Raw genomic sequence first — 11,630 nt, 5'->3', positions numbered from 1 at the left:
ACCCATAAACATCAGGGCTAGACTTATTTGATTTGGCATGAATGAAAGGCAAAAAGAAAAAAAAAATGATGTGCAATAGCAAGAATAGCAATGTGCAAGAAATGTAGTAGGTGTTTTGCTACTTTGAAAGAGCCAATCATGATGGTTTACTCTAGTGGCAATAAGGAACTTTATAGGGTTGAGAATATGAATCTTTAGAGAATATGATCAAGGTGGTTTTTATGCCCCTGTTACTTCGCATAATTTGAGCACTAAAATTGTTAAGTGTTCATGTCACGTCACTGCTAGGGAAACATTTGAATTAATTAAGTGGCACTGAATTTTCTAAATAAAAGTTGCTTAAAAAAATAAGGGGATAATTTCAGAAACCTCTCCTGAGGTTTCTGACAGTCTCACTCACCTCTCCTGAACTTTGTAAAATATCAGATACCTCCCCTGTCAGGTTATTGGGCCCTATTTGTGATATCATTGATGATGAATTGACAGATATACCCTCATAATTTATGATATATTTCGAAACTATTTTGACAGAATTAGTTAAATGAGTAATACGAATGATTAACCAACTTAACTATAATTTAGATGCAAAACTAATAGCGAATGATCAACCAACTTAACTATTATTTGCTCTTTATCGTTGGTTTAGCTGTGCACAAAGAGGTATTGGCTTCTACCTTCCAAAATGCAATAGGCACTTTGCCTTTTCCATCAATTTCTGATACATCCCCTGAAATTTCATTATTGTTAGATGGTTTATACTGTTCAACAAAATTAAGGCCCCGTTTGGCAAGTGAGTTTTTTGGGTGTTTGTCCAAAATTTTACTGTAACTTACTGAAGAAGTTTTTAACAAAATTTTTGAAATATGTAAATTTTTGAATATTTTGAAGTGTATAGTTTAAAAATTTTGACAAATTTTTTGAGGTTACTATAATTAAAGTTTTTAAAAAACTTGTAGCAGACAAACTTGACAAAAAATTCAAGTGCCAAACAAGCCCTAAGTCACTAATGATAATCTTGAGGGCAGATATGGGATGAAGTGTTTTTCTCTCTCCTGATATATATTTAAAATTGTTTGTACATTTGAATTGGGTGAGATTTGACACACTCTACTTAGTTTTAGGGGAGGTAGCTGATATTTTACAAAGTTCAGGGAAGGTGAGTGAGACTGTCAGAAACCTCAGGGGAGGTTTCTGAAATTATCCTAAAAATAAGTGATAAGTTATTCACGTGTTACTGAATGTGATTGTAGGTAATAATAGAGAAACTGTAATTAGAATTTAATTAAAATTTATCTTAGGGTTGAAACCTATTATTAGTCCATTAAGCCTAATTCAATAGTCATGGTTTAGACAGCACATCCATCCAACCAGATAATAAGTTAATTAATTATAATTTAATTAAGTTAAGATTAACTCACTGGGGCTCAAAGAACTACATAAAGGTCACGCTCTTTTTTTCTTTTTTTTTTTTCGGTAAAGGCCACCCCTTTTAAGGGCCAAACAGTTATAATATGACGTATAAAATTTATTCATTAGGCTGAAATCTTTTGAGTCATCGGGCCCATTAACAATAAAGGATATCATTGTTTTGAATATAGAGATGTATCACTTGTTGCATCAATAGAACGTCACGTGGCGAACAGAAGGCAAAATATTAAACCACCCATTCTTCATATATACAAGGTAAACATAAAAAAAATAGGAAACTGACATATCATTTATTAATTCTTTTTTCCCTTTCATTTTAGTTGCGAGGAAGTTTTTCTTTTTCTTTTCTTTTTTTTTTTTAGAATTGTGGGATTTAAGGAACCGGGGAAGGGGTTGGAGGGAAGAAGGGAAAAAGGATTTGATCAAGAACTCTTAATTCTTGGCATAAGACAATGGCCTTGTACAAACCTTTATACTACTTCTTTTGGTTAATTCACATGTTGCTGTTTTGAAGAAAAGAATATTATTAATTCTTTTTCCTTTTTTTTTTGGTTGAGGAACCTTTTTATTACTTTTCCTAGGGTGGAGTGTTCAAAATGGTTGCTTTAACTAATTGTTGTTATTATTTTTTTTTCAAATTGAACCTACAATTCTTTTCCTTCTTTTCTTTCTGCCTGTACATACTTTTTTTCTTGGGGAATAAGGGTATAGACAATTGTCATTAATAATTGTCCCGAATAGTATAACATTTTTTGAACCGACTCTAATTCTATTTGAACTATTTATAAAACTTTACGACAGAAATGCAATTATTGTACATAAGATCCATCACAATAGAAATACAATTATTGTACATGGAATCCATATAAACATTAACAGAATATCATACATCTGTTGTAAGGATGTACAAAAATATTACATCATTCATGAACGGTGGATCTAACAATTATCTCTGCCCACGCCCTCTTCTTCGTTTTTTAACTTTTCGGAGAGCCATGGATGATGGAACCCTTAAATCATTAAAGTTTACAACAAAATCTTTCATTTTAGAAGAGTATCTATAAAGTTCCTCATTTAAGATGTTTAAACGGTCCTCAAAATTCAACATTGCTTTAAAAGGAAAAACTTGTTCCGTTGGTTCTTCAACTTTTCCCTATCCTTTCTCAGAGAGTTTAAACCAAATGTCATCTCTACAAGAATAACTTCACGTAAAAGCCCAATAATAGTTCAAATAAGACTTTTAACTCTAGTCTTTCCAAGGAAATGATTGGCTTTAAATTCCCAGGTTAAATGAATATACAGGTGTAGATGCTTATGTTCAAGTACAATGATGCATTCCTTCCCCCCCCCCCCCCCCCCCCCCCCCGGTTTCCCCCTTATTGTTTTGCGTTACTTTACTCTTTCCGAGTTGGAACAATTTCGTTGAATCGATCTACAATCCGCCATCCCCATTCCCCTTTCCCTTTCTGTGGGCCTCTGATGAGCAAGAATTTTCCTATCAGGTATCACAAAATGAAGATTAGAACCTTTGAAATAAGTTTTTGAAGGCAAGATTATATCAGAGTACTGCTCAGCAAGACCAGCAGCGTAACAATTTGAATGCTCTCATAATAACGACAAATTTACATTCCATCACATTACAACTTCATATACAGATACAAAAGCAAAACCAAGTAAAGAGAAAAAGAAACACATGGATGGCTGAAAAAGGAGATCGCCACAGGCACAAGTCCAAATGCGCCCAGAAAAAACTCTGAAGCAGTCGAAGTACGCTCAGGGGAATAGCACCCAGAAATCTCGCTGTATCAATTCGGTGTGAAAAACCTTGGAGAAGTAAATTTACAAAATATCTATTTTTTGAAAGAAAACTATTCACGAGAGTCATGACTCCACGGAAAGGCAGCAAAACCAAAACTTGCCAGAGAATTTCTCCCATTCACAACAAAGTTATTTAAGAGGGATCAATCAAACCCCAAAGGATCAGTCTTTCCACAAGTCAACAATCATCTAATAAATAGGAAATCCATAAGAATTATTTTCAACATATGATTTACACACTTCATGTTCTACCTCAATTCCATGGAAGCAAAGCTCCACTCTCAAAATCAACCCCGGCCTGCATTTCGTTGGGTTCTGAAGTAGCTAAGAAGTGCTTGGGCCTGCAAAAGAGCCAAAGCCTCGTTACATTTAACTCAACGCCTAAAAAGGTAACAAAGAAAAAGAAACCACAAACGATTTAATAAAATACCTTTTCTCTGGCTCTCGGGGTACCAGATTGTGACAATGCTACTAAAGGTGGAACTGCACCTTCCTGGAGAACCATATTGCAGAATCTATTGCTGCTAGTGCATAATTGCAAGAGAGCAGCAGCAGCATTCTCCTTACCTCTTGCAGAACCCAGCTCAACAACCTCAACCAGAACTGGGATTCCTCCTTCCTGGCCAATTGCCGTCCTTCCTTCTGGAATAGTTGCAAGATTCGACAAAACAGCAACTGCCTTATCAACCATACCTGCAGCAGGGTCCATCAATTCTACAAGGTACTTCACTGCACCAGCCTGCACAATACGTGCCTTGTTTTCATGAAATATTGACAAGTTAAACAAAGCTGTGGCAGCATCTTTCTTTCCCCTTGGGGTTCCATTTCCCAATAGATCTACTAGAGGTTGAATTGCTCCTGATCTCCCAATCCTGACCTTGTTTTCCTCAATGACTGAAAGACTGAAAAGAGTGGCAGCAGAGTTCTCCCTTGCTTCAGGACTACCAGTCTGAAGAACATGAATCAGAGGTTCAATTGCATCTGCATTTGCAATTGCAGCCTTGTTGTTATCATTAATTGATAAGTTGAGAAGAGCCGTAACTGCATTTTCTTGTAATTTGGTGTCTGCTGAATGAAGTAGATTAACTAATAAGCTAATAGCACCACAATTTGCAATCACAATTCGATTATCCATATTATGCCTAGCAAGTAGGCGAAGTTCAGCAGTGGCATTTCTTTGCACATCCAAGGAAGTACACCTCAAGTCCTCAACTAGTGTTCTAACCTGAGCCTCAACACCAGAAAGATCAGCCCTTGTTTCAACTGCAGGAGAAGAAACAATTCTTGGAACAAAATTCTGAGACGGTCTACGCCAAATAGTTTGGCTTCGAGATCTTGTCTCCAGTCTTGACGCAAACTCTGGCTCTCTTTGTGGTGTAATTAAATTAGAAGCTGGCTGGGGAGCCGATGTAACCTCCCCCGAAACATCAGAACCATAAGTTAAGCCCTGGGAGGGTGCCTCATTGCCATCACCAGGCATTGAATTAGAATGGGTGCTAGAAGCTGATTGAGTTCTATTATGACCCTGAGATGACTGTTCATCTGCCCCAGCACTGTTGTCTCTAGATGGGGACAAATAAAGCTGACCACTTCTATCTCCGGAGTTGACCAATCTATCCTCAGAACTTCTCCGTGGCACATTCTCAATATCCAGCCCATGTCCATTTCCAGCTACTCCAGGCAGAGAATCCTCAGAAGATGAATGTGGATGAGATGGAGGTGATCCCTCTTGTTGGATTACACTAGATGAGATTAAGGACCCGATAGGAGAACCTAAAGACCTAGTTGAATCTGGTGATGCAGAACGATTACTCCTGGAATGTGGTTGAACATGGGAATCCTTCGGTACACCAGACTCAGCATGTGCAAGAAGCAAAGCAGGCTGGTTCAGGCTCATAGACTTTAAGGGATCAGGCAGCTTCACATTGTTTGTTTCACACCAATTTGCAATTAGTGCCTTCACAGTGTAATTAGGAATGAGGTTGGTATGTGCTAGAGTTTGCCGTGTCTTGGGGCAAACAGTAAGCCCAAGATCAATCCATTTCCTGATAAATGCCCGCTCATAAGTTTGTCCAGATGCAACAATTACAGGGTCTGTCATGAGTTCAAGTGACAAAGGGCAACAGAAATCGGCAGGTATTGATACAGGGCTACAGCTTTGGGACTGTTTCATCAAAACTAGGCAGTCATGCATGTGGGTGACAAGAGCAATCATTTGATCTAAATATTCAGCTTCTCCATTCTTCTCAGCTTGTTCAGCATTCTCTTTCAATTTTTCAAGGGCTACAGCCTCAATGAGAAGCTCTTGATTTGATTTTAAGCGCAAGCAGTCGGCAATTTTTGCCAGGCTGTCCGAACTTGCTCCAGATGCCTCCACTTGATCCTTAATAGCTTCTGTAATAATTGCTGATGTTTGTTCACTACCTAAATGCTTGAGTTTCTGTATGCAGAGCTGCAACTCAAAGAACACTACATTAGGCAAACAAGTCATCATATACACAACCCACAGCCAATTTTTCAACACCAGCAAAATAGAATTCATTGAATCAATACCTCTAAAGATGCCACACTTAATTCCGCGGGGAGGAATCCATCAAAAGACTTCAGCAGCTCAAAAATTTCCAGTCCAGAAGTTTTCACTTTTGCAATCAGTGATTCAACTTGCAGAACCTACATATCAGGCAAATATTATGTTCCACTAGTCAATGGTTCCAAAATCAGTTGTCCCAATTAACATGCAGCACAGGAAAAGACAGATTCTATTTCAACATATTAAATTAGCTGAAATATTCTGTTCTGCCTTCTTCCTTGCATTAATATTTTCAAGATATTTGTAAATAGAGGATCTCAACACATACAAAATAAATTTTACTCATCAGTGGCTGCCAGTTCTCAAAGAGCTCCCTCAAATCTTCAACAGCATTACCAAGCCCAGTAAATGCCTTTTGAAGCTTTTCATCAGAAGTTACTTCAGCATCAATGATGGCATCCAGAACTGGCTTTACCAACTTCAGTATCTCTTCAATCTTTTGATAATACTTCTGAACTGGTTGCAAGTTTAAGTTTTCACGAGCTGACAGATGAAAAAAAGATGATATACTGTTTACAAGCACTTTTAGCAACTTTATCTCCATTCCACCTGGTCAATCGAATTGAGAAAGGGTTCAGAGATCAAGAATGAACTCTCTTGAAAGATTCCTTTACCAAAATTTAGTGAACTTTAAAACAAGACTATAAAGAAATGGAATTTTCACTACAACAAATAGGTAACAAATAAAAAGGAAGAGAATTATTCCAGCTTAAACCAAGATGCAACAATTACACTGTTTTATAACAAGTGCAACAGGAAGAAAGAGAACTTCTGACAGATAATAAAACATCTTTTCCCTAAAATTTGGTCAATAGAGAAAGAGTGGCACCTTTATTGATTGTTGTGTGTAAAAAATCGCATCCACACATACGGGTTTTCTAATCTGCTTTCAGTCAAGCAAGTCAGTTATACAGATAAGGAATCAACTTGTGTGTATGTCAGTAGGTTGTGCATGAGAGAGAGAGAGAGAGAGAGACTGTTTGCCTGAGTAGTTGACAATATACAGAAATAAATTATCACATCCAGTTATTCAGAGCATTTTCCACCTCCTATCATTGAGAAAACCTGAAGGACCTAAATTTGAATGATCTCTTCTATTTATGTATGAAATTTTTGAAAAGACAGATCTGGTAATTCAAAACCTAAAGGGCACCTTAAAAATAACTTGATTCTTTTATATGCTCACTTGTATAGTAATATGCAAGACGAACAATTAAGATTAGCTGCAACTCAACAAAAATTTATAGCCACCATTCACACAAAACAGAAAAAATACCTTACTTCGTAAAGCTGTAAATTTAATCCCTCATGCAATCTTTCGTATGGTGCTGATCGCTGATAAAGTAAACAGAGGGAAGAAGAGTATCCTTAAAATGACTTAGGTCAATTGGGCTATTATAGAAGGAACAACAAAATGCTGATAACCTGCAAGAGAAAACTGTCAACCGTGAATCCCATAGAATGCAAATTAACTTTAGATACGGTAATCTGCTCTCACTACTTCACTTAAAAAAAAATGAAGTGCAACTTGCAACTAAGTTGTCAAAGTGGTGAGAGATAAGTAATTGTTGGCAATCACTTGAAGCATTATTTCTAGGGAGAAGCATCATTTGTTGTCAAAATAAGAGAGTATGGGAGAAGCTTTGGTGCGTAGGGATAGACATTTGCACGAGAATGGAGATACTTGAACCACTAGGCCCCACCTTTCAAACACCGAACCCTGCCTTCTCTTCTTGTTGGATTTGCATCTTTTTACACCACAACACGTCTAGATAAAGGATAGGGGACAGGGGACCTATGCCCCAATGTATTTCCTTTCCTAATAAGTATTCTAAAAAAGAAGATCTGTAGCTTGTTCTTGCCACTTCAGAAAGCCAATAGGTAATAGAATGTGATGAGAAAGTTTTACAAGAGTGCATAGTAACATTTAAAGAAGTTTTTATGGATGTGCTTTGCAAAAAGGGTGGAGAAGAGAAGTGAGGAATGAAAGACGGCAAGAGATTAGTCAGAAACCAAACAACAGGTCTGGATGCTTTCCTGTTGCATGGTACACTATTCAACAAATCGAAGAAACTCGGTTACTGAGAGTGCATACTCAAACTAGAGCCAACTTCTAAATCTAAAGTCCGAAACCGAAGGACCAAAAAATATGACCACGGGAAAAGTTTATAAATCCCTATTAGGGAACCAAGATAAAATTTAGCTTCAAGCGCCTAATGAGTTTCATGCCAGCATATGGTTCAGTAAAACAAGTATTCATGATATAAGTGCAAAAACTGGGAAAAGAATGAGTAACATGACTTGATATTACTTGATTTAGTATGCCGCAGCCAGGGTATAAAGGCATTCCAATGGGCAATAGGGAAGCCTAAAAATAAAATTCACAGACACTTTCTAAATGACACAGAACTGACACCAATTGTAAAAGGAGGACGATGTCTTACAAAGCATGACAATTGAGACAATTATCTAAAACTGCAAATGCTTAGTAAATTTTTCCCATAAAAATAAAATGAATTTCTTGAAGAAATGAAGGATTATACAATATTAGTACTTTTCAAGCTCTATCAAACCCTACCAGATTTATAAAAATTCAATTGCAGAACCATCGACTTCATTGAGGTGTACCACAAGCAACAGCACCAGAAAATACATATTTAAAAAAAAAAAAAAAATCTGCTTTTAAGAAATGAAAATTGAACCTGACAAACATACTTACCTTGCCTAAAAGCAATTGAATTTTTTATGGTTTGACCTCAAAGTAACAGTGACAAGCCTTGGGTGAGGTTCCTGTAAGTGATTATGGTTGGCAAACATTTCCACGCAAACCACTTGAAATTTCAAAAAAGCAGGCTAAAATCAACAACTATCCCATAAACCTCAACGAAACCACCAAGTGCTTCTCAAGAATACAAAAAATTTAGACATATATCAAGAACTCGAACAAAAGAACCAGATAAATCAGCAAAAGCAACATAAATAAGCAATTTCCTATTCATATAGAAAGTGAGAAAAACCAATTCGTAAGTAACAAATCAGTACATGAGCATACATTTCACATCCACAAGCGTCCAATTCACGTCCACGGCAATGGAATTAGGATTCCCGAGATGAATTTGTTCTCTTTCTGAGCTTAATTTTAATTGAAATGATTTTGGAAGAACAAACGCGATCACAACCACAAGGATCAGGAACAGAAGACGAAAAAGAAAAACCCTAGGCGACGGATCAAATAAATTTGCTGAAGAAAGGAGAAAGTGAATACCTTGGTTGGAGAAGAAGAGAGCAACGTCGTCGTTTTCTGGAGGGGGTTTGGTTCAACTTGGTAACCTTTCCCCGTCTAAAGACTTTCTGTAAAATTTCCTCGTCGTTCAGCTCCTGCTGGTGGTTTTCTCTGTCATCGTCTTTCCCGTGTTATTTTATTTCTCTTTTACTACTTAATGCTTTTATTTTGTCCACGTCCTTTTTTTTTTTTTTTAATTGTCCCGGAGTTTTGGTTGTGTACATGAATAAACAATTAACCATATTTGTCTTGGGCTCAAATAACGAATTTGTAATCTATCTTCTTTTTTCTTTTTTCTTTTTAAAAAAAGGTTGGAAAAGCATTCAATTTGTCCCCCCCCCCCACCCCCAAAAAACTTAAATTCTTATGCTATGTTAAGATTTTGTTTCAAGTTTTGTATGTTCTTAGGACTCATCAAAGCACTACTATTTAATAGGTAACTTTCAACCCCAAAAAAAAAAAAAAAAATCTTCTCCATTTTGCATAAGACAGTTTCGATTCATCTAATCAAATGGAGATTGAGTTTAACATTCAAGAACAATGCTTCTTCAACAATTAAGTTCTCAATCAATAGTAGTATTACGAGGATATTTGACTCTTGACTATGCAACATTTACCATGTGAATAATAATACGTTTGTTTGGATTGGGTTTTATTTTCCCAAATTTATTTACTTACATCATCATTACAATTTCCAATACACCTTTTTACCTTCCCAATTACCTTTTTATCTCACATACATCACATCACAAAAAGTGCTACAGTAAAAATATCTCTAATAATTCACAATCCAAACAGATTTGTAGTATTAAAATCCAAAAATTATATTCTCAATCAATAATATTGCGAGACTATTTGACTCTGCAACACTTACCGTGTGAAAATGTTGCAGTGTCTTTGAATAACATATAGAAAAAGGGGATAATAAACATATATATATATATATTTTAAAAAACCGAAATTCAAAAGATACCATGGAATTAGGGAGAAAGCGGTTGAAGAAGAGATATTTTGTTAAAAGGTTCAGGTTTTATGTCCAAATCAGCAAAGGTAGGAGTTGGTGGGTTTATTCCATATGTGCAAAAGTCGAACGGTTGGATGATACATTTTAAACGCTTTTAACCCTCAAATCAGTGGGTCCAAATTTGAGCGTGTATTGTTGGTGAGATTTGTAATAAAAATCAATCTTCTTACTTATAACCCAATATTAAATAGCACATCATCTCATCTTCACAAACTTTATACTTATGCCTTGTTTGGATTGCAGTTTTCTGGATTTTTTATAAAAAAAAATACTGTAATGATTTGATATATGTGAAGTAAAAGGGTGATAGGAAAATGTGTTCACGGGAAACGTGACAATTTTTTCTGAGGAAAAAAAAAAGCATCATAAGAAATAAGTGAACTGCTAATGACAAGTATTTAACAGATAATTCACATAGTTAAACTGCTAGACGAGTAATTAATGATACGCAAGCCCAGATAGATTTAGAATTGCTTGTACGCCTGCCGGATTGTTTGATAAAAGGTTTGATAATTGTTGCATTTGGTTTCACTTTTAACAGCTTCATGTTTTTCATCCGTTCAAGATTGAATTGATAGATGATGAAAGAGGTCTGCTGGAAATATTCCAAATGCCTCCCGTGAGGGTGACAAAAGTGCCACATTATTACCTGGAATTTTCCGTTGTATTGGAGTTTTCTTTTAACTACCTTTCCTTTTCGGATGCATCAAATAACACAAAACAGTGGTGAGATGAGATGCGTCTCCAATCAAATACTAAATAATGGTGGTGCATCTTTTTTTTTTTTTTTTGTATTAAGGTGTTAATTTTGGAAATAAACAGGAAAAAGAAAGAGTGATCCGAGTCTAATTCTTTTCTTTAAATACTACTAGTGCATCTTCTGCCGCGCGCGCCACTTCCGACTTTCTCATTTTGACCACTTAAAAACCACGAGGATTATCAATTATGAGAGACTCCCAGGGTAGAGCGTTAGCGGCCTGTTCTTGCACGCTTGCTGTCTCTCGAGTGAAAGTCTGCTACCAGCGTAGTCGAACATGTCAAAGTTTTGAGGTGGTCGGTCAACTTTTATATTCTTCCAATTTCTGTCGTTCTCACCCCACCAATAACAAGGTGAAAATACACAATTATCTTTTCGTATTTTACTGGGGTAGGACTTGGGAGGAGGATATTTTGGGAAGGTCAGAAAATATCCAGCCATAACAATATCATCGCATTTTCTTTCTAACGTAACTCTTTGACTCCGTAATTCTTGGATTAGCAGAAAAATTAAAAAAAAAAAAAATTATTTGAAGCCCACTAATTTCTTCTAGGTGTTTCTAAAAGTGAAATTTCAACTCTAATTGAGGTTAACAACGTGGCTTCTCCATTTGCTAAACTAATAACAGAAATCATTCAATTACCATGTATATCCTAGATTGCTTTTTTTTTTTTTAACGTCATGTTGCCTCCATCAGCAAGCTGGAAGTCATGTTGCCTCAGTTTGCCTC

The 11,630-nt window shown here is 36.3% G+C and overlaps 1 protein-coding gene across 8 annotated transcripts; it reads right to left on the bottom strand.

The window, feature by feature from the left end:
• Positions 1-3,326: 3,326 nt before the first annotated feature.
• LOC113701470 (U-box domain-containing protein 4) lies at positions 3,327-9,260 on the bottom strand. Of its 8 annotated transcripts, none has more exons than XM_072058451.1 (8): positions 9,102-9,260; positions 8,556-8,667; positions 7,113-7,261; positions 6,666-6,719; positions 6,105-6,385; positions 5,800-5,916; positions 3,677-5,698; positions 3,327-3,587 (listed from the first exon to the last, which is right to left on the bottom strand). In XM_072058451.1, the coding sequence occupies exons 4-8, from the start codon at positions 6,703-6,705 to the stop codon at positions 3,534-3,536; spliced, it is 2,514 nt and encodes an 837-aa protein (XP_071914552.1). In that variant the 5' UTR covers positions 6,706-6,719; positions 7,113-7,261; positions 8,556-8,667; positions 9,102-9,260; the 3' UTR covers positions 3,327-3,533. The 8 variants fall into 8 exon arrangements, with proteins under 8 accessions (XP_071914552.1, XP_071914551.1, XP_027077944.2 ...); XM_072058450.1 differs by having other exon boundaries at positions 8,556-8,626; XM_027222143.2 differs by lacking the exon at positions 8,556-8,667 and having other exon boundaries at positions 9,102-9,259.
• Positions 9,261-11,630: the final 2,370 nt, after the last annotated feature.

Source organism: Coffea arabica, chromosome 7e (genome assembly GCF_036785885.1).
Source record: "Coffea arabica cultivar ET-39 chromosome 7e, Coffea Arabica ET-39 HiFi, whole genome shotgun sequence".
Classification (NCBI taxonomy): Eukaryota; Viridiplantae; Streptophyta; class Magnoliopsida; order Gentianales; family Rubiaceae; genus Coffea; species Coffea arabica.
Note: the sequence above shows the minus strand (reverse complement) of the source record. Positions and strands in the feature narration are given on the sequence as shown.